Source organism: Aphis gossypii, chromosome 3 (genome assembly GCF_020184175.1).
Source record: "Aphis gossypii isolate Hap1 chromosome 3, ASM2018417v2, whole genome shotgun sequence".
Lineage (NCBI taxonomy): Eukaryota > Metazoa > Arthropoda > Insecta > Hemiptera > Aphididae > Aphis > Aphis gossypii.
In genome coordinates this window covers 26,728,218-26,744,569 of record NC_065532.1, presented here as the reverse complement: position 1 = coordinate 26,744,569, position 16,352 = coordinate 26,728,218, and the positions used below count along the sequence as shown (strand labels likewise).

The 16,352-nt window shown below is 25.9% G+C and overlaps 2 protein-coding genes across 4 annotated transcripts in view; one reads left to right on the top strand and one right to left on the bottom strand.

Moving 5' to 3' along the window:
• Window positions 1-16,352, bottom strand: part of LOC114125221 (14 kDa phosphohistidine phosphatase) — a 167,695-nt gene that overhangs the window by 110,560 nt on the left and 40,783 nt on the right. The gene's annotated exons all lie outside the window — the stretch shown is intronic.
• LOC114125203 (arrestin homolog) overlaps window positions 1-16,352 on the top strand; it is a 104,083-nt gene that overhangs the window by 51,784 nt on the left and 35,947 nt on the right. Inside the window, exons 1-2 of one of the 2 annotated variants that reach the window (XM_050203436.1) lie at window positions 3,553-3,556; window positions 11,891-11,985. In XM_050203436.1, coding sequence (XP_050059393.1) covers window positions 11,894-11,985 — 92 coding nt within the window. In that variant the 5' untranslated portion in view covers window positions 3,553-3,556; window positions 11,891-11,893. Of the gene's footprint in view, window positions 1-3,552; window positions 3,557-11,890; window positions 11,986-16,352 lie in introns of those variants that run through there. The other variant, XM_027988749.2, reaches the window with a different exon arrangement.

Genomic DNA, 16,352 nt, shown 5'->3' with positions numbered 1-16,352 from the left:
GTTAAGCTACACTCTAACATTGTACATTTTATAACTAATAATAACTTTAAAAATAATAGTATTATTATGTGCGTAAAATATGACGCTACCTATTCGTAATTTGTTTTTAATAATTGAGTATTGATTTTTGAGTCATAAAAAAATAAATTAAGTAGCATTTATAAGTTACGACTATACATTAAACTAGGTATATTATAATGAATACAAAAAAATTCATTAAATCTCATAAGAAAAAAAATGAATGAATGACAACAAAAAACCAGGTAGACAAACAAAATGTTAAGATTGGCACAAAAAATATTCTTGTAACTCTAAAAAAAAAAACAAAATGACGACCCGGTATGCACAAAATGATGTTTTATGCTTTATAACGAAAACACAAACGATAAAAAAGTAAAATGTAGCCCAACGTTTTATAAATTGTATTTAATATAAAAAATTTGTTTTTATTATATGGCTTTTTTTCTTCCATCACCTCCCCCCTCCCCACCCGTATCATGTTTCTTACCTTTATACTTTATAACATATGTAAACATAGTAAAATATATATATATATATATATATATATATATATATAAACGTAAGCAATAAATAATCATGTTTTATAAGTTATTACTAGGTGGGAGAATTTTAATTAAAATACATGCGCCTAACTCAAATTGTTATTTATAATAATTTCCTGCTATCCATAAAAATATTTTATTTTAATTTAATTTTCAAGTATATACATTTATTAAAAATAGAAATATATCAAAATACTTTCAAATACACATTAATTTAGTTGTGCAACCAACATCTGAATTTGATCATTTGACACTATAGATGAATCAACAAACACCATACTATATTGAATTCTTTTGATAAATGGATTTTGTTAATCTATGTAAACATTGTAAAAAAACGCCACTAACTACGGGATTTTAAATATGCGGTGTCATAATGGGTTTATCAATTAATTCATAACAATAACAATAATGTCCTTTCACATAGTATATAACACAGAAACAGTTTTTATCTTTATTTTCGTTAATCGTATAGTCCTTGTTTTATTAGCTCTTAGTCATAAAATGTATTTAAAAATTGTATGCAAAATTGTCTTTTTTTCGTATTTATTTTGATTATACTAATTCAAATTTCAAAATATTTTAAAATATAGGTAAGTATGTGTTTATGACTCAGTTTTTTGTCATCAACAAAAGGTTGGAATTTAAACATACAATTGCTGAGATTTATGTAGGTATATAATTATAATAAAAAATGTAATTAATTAAATTTTATTTTATATTTATGGTATTTTATATGAATACTTTTTTACTTCAGTAATGATTCGCATGAATACAACTAAATCAAAAATCAAAAATATCTATGATTTTAAAAGTACTTAAATCTGTACCCTAATACTTAACCTATAGTTTTATAAAGTGTCGTTTTTTTAGCTTTCCATTATCAATGAGTCTACATAAATAAAAACCGTAACTGATATTTTAATGAACTAAAAAATATTATCAAAACACTGATTGACAGTAGTGGAATGAAATTAATATTTATGAATATTATAAATGAAGTGAATAAAATAAATAATTATTAAGCGTTATATTTTGATGAGTAGGGTTGGTAGATGGGATTAAGGTAAAATAACTATCAGAGTTTGTGAGGTACTATATTATGTTTATGGTTATTTCAACACCTCTTGAATAGAACCATTAAATATGCCAACCTCATAATAATTGTGTTTATATAAGAGCACCGTAAATCTTACAAAAATTTTGAAAAAAAAATTAAAATTAACTAAGGATAATAAGACTTAAGGAGATAACGGATAAGTAAATCTTTCAGAATAATATTCCAGTAATTAAGCACACTATCCTGACTAGGGAACGATGTTAATTAACGCTTTAAAATGTATAAATTTATCAAAATATATAATTGACCTCCCAGTGAAATAAAAAATGAAAAATATTTATGTGTTTCAATATCAAAATATACTCTCTCTCCGCTCTAAGACCACTTGGGGGGATGCTATTAAATTTTATTTTTCATGATTTCACATTATAGCTTTTCTGCGACAAGACAATTAAAAACTAAACAAATAATTTATTGCAATAGTTAAGAACTGTATCAATTATATTAATAACAATAAATTGTGATTTACTCGTACAACGGCTGCGATTGTGTGACCCAACCACGGTTTACGAGGGACTCAAATAGCCTGACCGACGAAAAAATGACGTCGTATACCAAAACATCAACATAAAATAAACTTAACACAGCAATAACTAGGTTCCTGCCATTAACCCATTCCTCCATTTCTGTTTCTAATTCTGATTTCACACCGACAATCATACAGTTGACGATTTCATTACATGGGAATTTCATAAAAGTGAATTTCATTTTTAACCGGTTTAAAAGTGACTTACGCAGGAGCCAGGAGAACTCGGTGGAAGTTATCCTTTCATATAGTATACTTGTAAAAACTTAATTATTTCTTCAATCGTTCACTTAGACCTTCTTATAACTCCAAAAGTTATTTTTATAGTCTTATTATCTCAAACAAAAATAATCTAACACTTAAACAAATTGAATTAGTATTACGAAAAATGTAATTATTTATCTAAGTAAGTATATACGACTTTTGTTGATATTTTTCATTTTATTTATAATACCCATAGTTTTTTGTATTCCAACAATATGCGTAATGCAATCCATTTACATTTCCCGTAATAATTAATGCGTTGTGTGATAATAAAAATTATTTTATTTTTAAAAAAGAATACATATTATGATTTTACAATTGAATATAACCATATGCAAATAGAATAAGAGAGCCGCACTTGTACATTTCGTTTTTTTTTATTGGGTATTTATGTATGATTTGTACCTTTGACTTAAGCCGAAGCATTGTAATTCAAGATGTATTGTGCGTATTTTAATAATAGACGTTCAATACAATCAACGTCTAATCCATTGACATTTTAATGCTTAATACTTTTTTAACAAGTACTTTTATTCACATATAATATATGATTGTATAAAAGAATTTATTTGAAATCGACAGTAAATACTTTTTAAATAAATACAAATGATGATAATTACGTTCATATTGTATAATATAGGTATGCGCTTCAAGAGTTTTATGCGTGATTACATATTGTAAAAGACACGTAACTACGTGAGTTATACAAATAAAATAAATAATAAAACAGCCAATTAAAATAGAACCGAACGAGTATAAAAACCATATAAACATCGTGAAGTAAATATATAATGTAAATACACTGTGTTATGTACGTATTCATGTAATTTTTATTTCACAAATTAAGCATAGAATCTACTCTAAACATTAGTCTCAAAATAATACGAATAAAAGAATATAATGCGTATAATATTAACTGAAATAATTTTATCGATTAAAACGCAGTTCGTGGCAATACAAAATATTTCCAACCGCGAATGATATCCCGATCAAAGTTTGATTGAAAGCTGTCCAATTCACAGAACATCATTAGATAAATTTGTCAATTTTACCAAAGCATTGCGAATTCAAAAAACGAAATCCGTACAACGACTACGTATATATCTAGGTGTATGGCTCATCAATCATATTAACCACAGCGGTTCGATTCCGTACTTAAAACCAATCATAATATTGATATAATATTTTTTTTAAAGATCTATTCTAATATTTTAAAGACACAAATTGTTTTGTGACTCTCTAAAGCGTATTAGCATATTATTGAAATTAATTTTTCATTTCAGATCTGTAGAATGAAATTCATCTTTGCCCAGTAAAGTTTATTAACTTGAAAATTACAAAGACGCTTTATTCACATGTTTGAGTACAAAATTAGTTTTATAAATACATTAACTACTGAAATTTTAAACCACATTCACTTAGTCTCTTTAGTTTTCAACTAGAAGACGTAATGATGTAGTGGGTATAAATTATTAAAATGTTACATCAAATGTCTTGAGTTTTTACCACTAATTGGGATATTATGTTTCTGCATTTAACTAAAGTAATGAATCTTGTTTTAATGTTTGCTCGATATCAATGAATTATTTTTATAATATTTCAAATGTCGTTTACCTGCAGACATTTAGCGATATAAACAATTTTATTATAACTATCACCCAAAATTTAAAATGTATATTTTTAATTGAATGTAAATAATTGTAATTGATTGTCTGTTAATACGTTTTTAAGATTTACATTAGATCATTACAGCTCTTGAAATAAGTTTATTATTATTGTACAACATTAAATACTGTAATAAAATAAATAATAATAACTATGAATCGAATATAACATAATATAAATATATTGATACCGTAAATCGTAATGATTAAATCAAACTTATAGTTACATGTGTAACTAAAAAAATATATAAGTATTCATGCTGATATCACATACAACAGCTAATTAAATTTATATATAAAAAAATATATAAATATGTATTATTAAAAAACGAGATATTTCAATTAAATACAGGTTTCATTTAATACAGATAATAAACATTTTTACTACCGATGGAAAATGTAACGCTTGTGACGTCACGTTACAGATAATTCAAAAGTATATCGTTTATTTATTCAACATGATAACGTTACGGCGTATTATAAAAACAGTAGCCGTTAGTCGTTACATACACCACATGTCTTAGACATCGGTCAAACGCAAATATATACTCATCATACCGACTTAAAACTACCACACCGACATGTGCCAGCGACATATTTCTCGTCTTAATACATACTCATCCTTACATAAAGCGAAGCTAATAGCGGATGTGCGTTACGAGTTTGTATCTTAATAATAACAATAATATATAGCATACGCGTGCCAACCAAAACGTGTTCATGTTTATATATACGACTCGACCTATACGAGGTGCAACTATAATAACGGAATAGTTGATCCTTATTTAGCGTGAGTACAATTTATTTTTCCGCATTGTGCACAATCCGGCAGAGGAATTTTCCTCAGAAAATTAGACATATTACACGAACATACTTAGAAAGTGTTATGAGATGTATAATACAAAGAGAAAAATCCGCAAGAACACATAGCACGCGAAATTATTAAGGAACCTGTACAGCCGGTGACAATCAGTCACTTTTTGGATTTTTCCCAGTGTTTAACTAGGCGTGCCCTCGAGGGTGCGGCTCTAAAGGAAATTGCCTTCCGCTCCAATTTTCTTCAGAATAAAACTAGCCTTTTACTCTTTACAACTAGTGCATACCACGCCCACCACTCGATTCCATTCTTTTGTTTGCATAAACACACACACACACACACACACACACACACACACACCAACATACATATTACGTACATACAAACATACATACATACATACATACACAGCACTCATTTAAAACAAATAAACACCTACATATAAACGCATTATAAATTTCATTTAAAGAATCAACAAACATTATTACTATCGATTTTATACTTAAATTCTCAGTCACATGAAGTTTAATTGGCAGAAAAATTAAACATCTTCAATCGCAATTAAGAAAAGACTGCATACCATAGACTTTATACTTATAGACGGAAAGAGCTAGTAGTTCTCGCGGTGAACGGTGACTGCGCTGCACATGTTATTCCATACTTTTGCGCAAATGTATACCTAGTAAAAATTAGGTTGTGTTTAGTATTATTCTTAAAGCATACGTTATATACTAATATATAATCAAAGTTAAAACCGCACAACCCGCCATTATTCCGCCAGGATGCTCCTTCTATGAGTATAAGATCTATGATGCACGTCTAGAAAAGAATTAGCAAAATTTCGAACAAAATAAAACTCATTAAATTCATGTTTACATCTATATGTTTTTAATATAAAAACACATTTTCAAATTCGTAAAACTTCAATATAAATAATTAGAAATAGGGGGTAATAAAATAAATAGAATCTGTTTCGTAGAATAGATTTTATTAGTGTTTTTCTTATTATTTTTTTTTTATCATACCAATTAGTTTAAATAAAACTTAATATAAATTGTTCGACTACTTTGCGAACAAATAAATCGTTTCTTTGAAATTTAAAACAAAATTTACAAAATGTTTGGATAAATTAATATTAACATAATTTAAAATGGTGTATAGATACAAATTAAATCAAACTAAAACTTTAAAACATTAGTTATTTTCTCTATTAAAATTAATAGATAAGATAAATATAATAACAATTATAACATACGGTTATAATTTAAAAATATAAGAGTACTCTTCAAATCATATATGATAAATGTAGAATCATTTCTTATACGTGTAATATACATAAATATAACGTATATTGTTTATTAATTATGGCCTTATGAGTAATGCATTGTCTCAAAATAGGAACATTAAGAACAAATATATTTTAACTAACAAATAATTATTAATAAAGAAATAATTTCAATTTGTTAATTTGGTAGTATATACAAAAAAAATCTAAATCAAACACAGATTTCTCAGAGATATTTTTGAACGTACAGTGGAAATTATTGAAAGGAAACAGTCGTTAATAAATTGGTTAGTAAATTAGCAACGAACCAAAAACGATTAGTCAAGCTACCGAGAAACTCCGTTTGCATGTGTAGTATAATATATTATGTACAAATGTTAAGATTGACATATGAGTGCATTTAGTAAATGTTGACTGTCATAATAACTTAAAACCATTGATGGTTGGCAACACCTATTTAATATAAAAATATATTGAGTGATTGGTAAAAGTTCTGGAAAATTTAACTATTTTTAGAATTTAACAATTTATAAAACACAATCTCAGCAAGTATATACCAATTTTTAAGAAATTGATTTTCATTAAATTTAATGTATACTATTGTTCGATTTTAACTACTTAAAATCTATTTGCCGCATATAAAGACGAATATTAATTTACTCTCTTTCATGGGTGGATTTTAAGTTTTAACGTTTCATCACGTAGAAATAAAAATGTATATCAAGTGCAGCAGCATTCGTAAGAGTGAACAACTTCGAATCGAATTTTGTAATTCGAAATAATTTAACTGCGGCTTACCTACCATCGAGTGATATTAATCATATAAATATGCAGAAAAAAATATAATTAACGTACAATAACACGTTTTCAGTTCAAATAGCAAACTGAATATGTTCAAAAAAATACAAAAACGCGCAATTAATATAATTTCAACATTTATCAGACGTCTGTACTTTGTAGTTCATGAAATGCTGGTACACAGTATGATAATAGCCAGTGTAGAATTCTCTAACCTTCAATAGACCATTTTTTTACACGTCGCGGTATAGCTATTCTCAATGATAATTGCTTCTATTCGATCCTTAACGGATGATCAAATTATATAATGTTATGCCAGAGAGTAACACACAAAACAAACTCGCATAATCGTACATTTTATTACGTTATTCAAAATATAAACTTCAACAAAGTCGATTCTACATTTCCTACATGTACTCGATACACATATGAAAATAAGTGATATACCAATAAATGACTTCAATAAAATAATCTATATTTTTTAATAAAATGAGTTAGAAAGTATCAAAACATTTAAACTTTTAAATACAAAATAATATTCAAATGTACAAAACAAACGTAAATAAATTAAATTTACTTACAACGTCACATGTAATTGTATTAAAGTGTCTATTATTTTTCTGCAAACCTAAACTAATGCTTTAAATTAAATATTTATAAAAACTTGTAAGATTTCAAAAACAATACATTTTTCAAACAAATTACTATAATACGATTTTACAATTAATTGTTATTAAATAATATTGAAATATTAATAATTTAAAATAATCAATGACATCGTGAAACGTTAAATTTGATGAGAAAAATTATGTCGAAAAACTAGTCCTCGAAAAAAAAAGTAATAAATAAACAATAATATTAATTGAAATGCACGTTCAATAAAATACCATTAAACTATATAGATTAAATCTTTTTTATAAAATAACATTTATGAAAAAGACTTATTATACACCTAAGTTCAATTTAAATTACTCAAACAATTCCATGAAAAAAAAAAATTAATTTCCATTAATCAATTAATATATATTGTATAAAATCAAAGAACAAAATTCTAAATAACTTGAAAAGTTTGATAAGGAATATTTTGAACAAGGCATCAATTTCTTCAGCCTTTGTTAAAATACATTTATATTTATTTTGAGATGCCAACAATGTAAATGGTAATATAATATTATAGACTGTCGTAGAGGTATTATAAATTCATATTATGAACACACCTTTGTACAGAATATTGGGTAACTCTAAGCCCAAAACGTCTGTGAAATTGCCTTGTTTAAACTACTGAACTTAAAAAATAAAAATCGTGATAAGTATACTTAAATAATTGTATCAGTTATGCACCATACAATTTTACCAAAATACAAACAATTCTGGAACAATTATATGAATAAATTAAAGTTGAAAAATATTAATGCAACAACAAAATAAATTACTGAAATGAACAAAGACAAAAGTCCTACAATTTTGTATAAGTGTACAGCAATGACATAATTGGGGACAACTAAAGCTATTCTAACCTCTGTGACCTACGTAATATAATGTAATAATTGTTTATGACCTTCCTTGTTTATTTAATCGTTTCAAAAAAGTTATAAACTATTTATTTAAAATAATTAAATAATACTAAACCATTTATACAAATTATAAATTACATTAAAATATTTTTACATAACTTATACAAACATAAGACACATAATTTTTATACTAATTAAACTACTATATAAGTATGTACTTATACTTACTTAAATTTTGTGAACTAGATATATATATTTAAAAATACAAAATATACGAATAATTTATAAAAATACGATTTGTTAATGTAAATTACACTAAATTATTCATAACAGGTTTTAATCTAAGAATAAAACGTAAAAATAAAAGAACTAGATATACGCGTATTTTTAAACCGTTTACTATTGATTAATTTTTATTTCATATTTTAAAAATATTTATAAAACAACTTTTAAAAAAGAAATAAACAAGATATGAAAATATTTGTATGTGCATGTTTAATAATAATATGATTTTAGCCTGGGGTTCGTACATAGAATACTTATGCAGTTTTTAATTTGTATGCATACATATTTTAACTATACCCACGTAAATAAGAGTTATCAAATAATTCACCAATACTACTTGAATATTTTTAACTGAGAAACTAAAAAAAAAAAACACTTATCGTGAAATAAGGATGAGTATACAAACCACACCAATGACCTAATACCAAAGGGACATATATAAAATTTTTGATTGTTAGACTTTTCATTCTAACTATCACCCTTTTTGGCGATGACTAGGTGAACGTAAGAGGATAATAAATGAACATACTTTTTCTCAGTCCCTTATGTAGTATGCACGTTTTGTAAATTTAATAGTTAAAAACTTTTATGTCTCTCGGTTTTGTAGAAATATACAGAAAACGAAATCACGACTAAAGCTTTCTCGAACTTAATACTCAAACTTCAAAGACGTTATGATTTATAACACAATAAATCAAATACATAATACATAATACAAATTTTAACGATCTTTGAAAAAAAAAAAAGTATACATTTACTGTGAGGATTTTTTTCTATTATTATTATTATTAATATGTTTAAATAAAAAAAAAAGTACGACATACTATAAATTATGTTACTAATTACTACACGAATAAATATAAATATATTTGTATTATATAAACTGATTTAGATAATATTTACTCCATACTGTTCATACTGTTAATGTGTTTATAGAACTATTGTGACGAATCTTATTTTTAACTCATTGTATTTAAATACAATATAAGTTACTATAATTTAATAAAAACCCAAGTTTTTTTTTTTTAATTTATACACGAATAACTTATTTGAATAATATAATTTTTAACCATTATATATTTATCTATAAAAAAAAACCCAGTACCTACCTAGAATCTAAAATGACGTATTAAAATATAAATTTTTAACGTATATTTAAACTTCAAAACTGATTTATACACAATCGTAAAGTTTACAAGTATATATATATTATGTTGCTTAGAAACTACCAACATTATTACCGATACACGTTAACGCACTAACAATAACAGTAAGTAACATTTTTTATTATAATATATAATATAATATAATAACTTTAGAATATTTCGTCTTAACCTGTGTAGTTGTGTACTCATATGTAATAACAAAAATCTAAGTAAAAAATTTCAAACAAAGCGTTTAATGTGAAATGTAATTTTCTTTTATAAATATTAACCTTTTTCCTGCATTAAAAACTGGCTTACAAAAAAAAAGTATCTAATAAAAGTTTTCAAAATTATATTATGATAATATTTATGTATCAAATATAATTTAAACATTCTATAGGAATATAAATACATTTTTAAGTACATATTATGTATTATATAGACTTAATGTGACTAAATAAATATTAACACAATATTTAAATAATTTATTATATTGATTTTAAAACATGAATAGCGATTTTGTTTAAATTTTTTAATAGAAATTGTATAGAATAATAAAACCTCAAAAGCTTTAAAAAATACATTAAATTTAAAATAATTACATGACAGTATAGGTTGTCATAGATAATATTATCAATTAATGGACAAACCAATAGGTTTACCATATTGTGTTATTTACGAATGATTTTCGTTTTCTACGCACCAATGTAGTAATAATGCATACACGGAACGCCGTCTTGTAGACTTATAAACATAAATTAATCTATCTTTATAATAACTTGTATTATAACGTAATTAAAAAGCTACATAACACATAGAATATAATAACTAATGTAACACAGTTTATTAATTATTATAACTTTGATTAGAGGTAATCAATTATTAGATTAATTGTATAACTGAATAGTAAATATTAATGATATATTCAATACGAGCTTAATAAAATTAGAGTATCTATTAATATAAATAATTCTATACAAATTGTAAAATTATAAAAGAAATTATTTCTAAAGACTTAACAAATAAATACTTTCTGAATAGTCAACTGTAAAAATCGCGTGTACTTTGATTTATAACTAAATAATAAAAATTATTGTTAAACTTATATACGTAGTAATTTTCTTAGTGATGTTCTTTGTTCAACATCACTAATAATTTATAATTTTTAGTGATAAAATTGATAAATGATAATTTTTTAATTTCTTATGTTGCCAAACATATTTTCAAACGAAACTTTTTATTGATTTCAGTGAAATTTTATTTGTGACATTTCCGGTTTTATTGACAGAACCCTATCACAAAAGCCGCATGTTTTGTCCGACACAACGATTTGTTGACGTTATGTATAAGGGAAGGTAGTGTATATTATACAACATTTAACCGACATTGAGAAGTGATTTATCATCGAGTGTTATTCATTCTATAACTTATATTTTTTATGAAAAGGGGATGAAAAATCAACCACTAGGATACGAACAATCGAATGAAATGATCCTTTCAAAGGGTTGGGCGTGACTTGATAAAATTAATACAAATAAATAATTATTAATTTATATGCGCGCATAAGTACTAAACTAAAATTTAAAGGTTCGACCAAAAAAAAAAAAAAAAAAACTCAACTCCTTAAAAAACCTATAAGTATTATTTATTGTATTCGTGTATGATAGTGGAAACGAAGCGGTAGTTTTAAACCACTATAAATTTTAATATATGTACGAAATTTACTGAAGCAAAAATGAAATAATAGGATTGTAGAAATACACGAATGAACACTATAAAAACCAAACAATGTGTTACAAATTAATAACTCATACTTAATACTTGAAATATACCTAACTATTCTACTTCGACTGTGTATTATTATGTGTGTCTGTAAAATATTAAAACATTTCGTGGTACATGATTCTAGGCGATGACAGCTGCCCAACAACAGGGACTGGATACGACTATCGCCATATCGTCGGAAGACCATGAAGACAACGAGCCGTCTAGTTCGAGAGATCTGTAAGTTAACCCACACGTCGTATACAAAATTAAACCAGCGACGAGTTTCGCAGTTGTGATATCATATAATATGTTTAAGTTATTATGGTAATTACACGAACGCGATTTACGAAAAGCATCCCTGGTATCGTAAAAACAACAACAACAGCAATAATAATAGTAATAATAATAATAAAAGTAATAAATACATGCATCACTGAAAGCGTGCAGAGTTTTAAAAGGTCACCTCTTCCCTCCGCAAACACGCTCCACCAATTCGCCCTCTGCAGACATAACATAATTAAAACGCCTGACCTGACATATTCCGTTAACTTGTTAACGTATTTGCTTATATAATAAGCAAAAAAACGACTAGACAAACATGCGAGGAAAGAGATACGATGACGGGAGAGGTTTCGGCATAAGTACGTGGGAAGAGCAACGAGAGGTAGAGCAGAATTTAAGTGAACGGTTGTGTTTATCCGTTCGAGAGTCTCACACATGTTAACTTCACAAATCGAATTCAATATATTATAATATATTTTCGGCAGTCGATGAAAATCCGTCCCATCGTTTACCTACACACACATTGACATATACGTATTTATAATATAATATATATATATAGTATATACACCTACTATAAAGCTGACACATTGTTTCATCAATATACACGCATTCACGTTAACATATATTTATTCACTGAAGCTTTGTGTTCGATTGAAAATGGGCCACAATAACGATAAGACTTCATGACGGGTTTTTTTTTTTTTTACATTTTCTTAGGTGCCCACCACGCCATTTATATAAATAATGTGCGTATGTTGAACAAAGACAGAATGTCTAACGCCTTATAAACAAACGAATATGGTAGAACCCATAACGTATAAGACGCGGAAATTTCTCGTCTCGTTGACATAGTTATCCGACTACGATTAGGTATACAAAACAGTAGCGTTATTACAAGTAGTATTTTTGTTTGTAATGCGATACGTTTATCCTCTCTCCAGTTGAATACACACCGAATCATAACAAAATAATACTCATATTTAAAACGAATAAAATAAGATTTTTTCTTTTTTTTTTGACAGTAGATAAGACTAACAAAATGGGAAATCTAAAACCATTAATCGACTTATTTTTTTTCCATTACATTACAATTCATTGAACATTAAAATGGCTTTCTTAATAATCAATAAATTATGAATACATAATGAAAACTACATTAATATTGTGGTGTAAACAAAATAGCAGTTTTCCGTTGTTGCACAATTTGAAATTCACGAGTTAGTTACAGTTTTATATATTGACTTTATTGTATCAAAATTACCTATACCACAATGCGCCTAGCAATAGACAATATCACAATTATGGAATATTATGCATACAAATTTAATGCTGCAGCGAAAATATTAACATTCTATATGATGTGTGTAGTATAGTGTGTATATTTATGTTGTATAACAGAGTAAACAATATCTGTTAATGGCTTATTATTATACATATAACTCTAAGTCATATAACAGCGGTGAAACGATAATAAATCTTAATGTCATATTGAGAGATTCAGTATTGCGTATGTTTTACATTCAAGCGATATAACATAATATTACAACATGCTGCCAATAGTTGGTAATTGGTATGAAAACAATTTACAGAATATAGGTAAAATATGGGTTTTCTTGCGGAAAATTAAGACCGGATCTCGAAAGTGCAATCTACGCGTGACATTATTTCTGATCGATTGCTTAGACTACCTACAAAGTAAATATATATATATACTCGAACATCCTTCCTTCCTATACTACAAAAAGGGTTTTCAACACTATAAAAAAAATATTACTGAAGCATAAAAAAGTGTATATAAAACACGCATGACTTAAAAGTAAAGCCAAGCCCTCCACACTGAAAAATATGTTTAAAATACCTATGAATAAAACTTGATGTTAAACGCGATATCATATATTATATTGTACATTTCCAGAAATGATAATAATGTATTCGAAATACATTTTGATCGAACGCATTAAACTACTATTACAATATGTGATAAAATATACTGTATTCATTGTATATATGTATATTCAATTGTTTTTGAAACTATAATACAAGACATATTTGTCAAATATACATAGTAGATACAATATAATGATAAAGAATACTTAATGAATACATACTCTTTATACATTTTACTCATTCTACTATTTTCGATTCTTTTCAAATACTTGATTTTTAAATATCCTGCACTGCAAACCCCTAATAAATATTTTTATCTAGTATTTAATTTTCAAACGATGAACATAAATCATAAAGTACACAAAGTACTACGAAATAAGAACTCGGCATTAATAGATGTATTAATGAAATTATTGATAATTCTATAAACACCATACTATGACCTACAACTATAATCGTAACAAAATATTTTATATTCAGTATTTTGATTTACACTAACAACACCGATTTTGATCTTGACAACCGTCAATCTAGGCATATAAAATTATATATACATACATCATATATTTCGTCCGTGATTGACCCTTCCGCATATTAAACGTATTTTGTGATTTTCTGGCCCCGTGTCACTTTAGAAAGGTGAAAATTTGGTGACTGCAAATAAATTATTTACAGGAGAGGGTATAAGGACACATAACACGTTCATTTAAATGAGGCGACAAACAACTATGTCGGTTCAATACAACAGTAAATATGATAATCGGTAGAAAAGAGAAAAATGGTGTAAATGAATGGCTAAATGTTAGTCTCGGTGGCAATAGTATAAATTTAAAAAATGTGTAAATAAGTATATATATTTATATATTTATAATTGTTCTTATTATTGTTTTTGTTGTTGTGATGGCGATTTTGGTGGTAGAGAAGGTGATATTCCTTTGTATAAATCCAGTAAATCGATATAATACGCGTTAAATAATAATTATAAAATAATAAAAAACATAGTAGACATAGGTAATAAAAAAAAACGAGCATAATTTTGTTTCATTTCTGATGACAACTAAAGCTTACATTATATTATAAAACATTTTGATAGAATTTCAATATTTCACATTACTAAACAAGTAGTAGACAGCAGAAAAATTCGAATTATCCATCGAATTTAATCAATAAGTGTAGTACTCAGCGGGGCAGATTTTCTCATATTTTATTTTTTTTTATTTCATTACATTTTTTCTACGCACAACTAATTTTATAAGTCCTATACATGACTTCTTAATTAATCTCCATAAAGATGGTTCTTCAATTTTGTTTAAATATTTGGAGATTTATGCTTAGAATCAACAAATAATTTTCAAGAATTTAAAGTTAATTTTGTATGGAACAATAAACACCAGTCCAAACCCAATGAAAAATATATATTGGCTGTTATATTCATAGATAACACTTTATTTATATCCAATGTTCCTTATTATTATGCATTCAATTAGTCAGTTATAATTATTGTATCAATAAAATTCGTATTCCAATATAAAACTCTGTGGTAAATTAAAGGACCATTTGGTTATCGGATAACACTAATCATAAGAATATAATATGGCTTTATATAACATAAATAATTAGTATACGTATATGTACATTTACCAATTTTTCAACTTCTTAATTTAGGTTTTCTGTAAGTAATTAAATTCTTTAACCAGATATTTGTGGTTTCTAATAAAGTAACCTGGTATACAGTTTGTAGTGGTTTGGTTTGGTCAACCAAACCAAAATTTAGTGATACATTCAAAATTTAATTTATATTATCTTATTTTAATCAGTATATAAGATACTTTGGATTGTACACAAGATTCATAATTCTTCTATCTTTTTTTTAAGTATTCAATCAAACTAAGAAACAAATTAATTTCAGCATCTACTATTCAACTTAACTGTACTAATCTTAGAGTTTCAAATTATAAAATTAACATTTTTAAACAGCTAAAATAAAAATTATTACGTATTTTATGATCAAGTAACATTTGATTTCTTATTAAATTATTCATATTTCTCAGACGTTTTAGTTGTATACTTATAAGTTTAAAAGAGTCAGTTAAAATTCAACAAATGTAAATTTTTCAAAAAAAAAAAAAAGCCTTGACGTTTGTAATAAAACCAATTAACAATATTCTAAATTAAGTTTATATACATATATTCTGCACTAATTCTATGTAAATTTTATTAATATTTAACATTAAAATGTTCATAAGAACTAATTTATTAAAAACTATGATAATGCTATGCACTTGACTTTGAGCACTGTTTTCCCGTATACATAAAGCATTTATAAATGTTTGTATTACAAAATCGGATTAAAGAAAATTATATATAATATGAATAATAAAATATAAATTACATAGAAAATTGTTTTCTTATAAAAAACTCTTTTCACATAG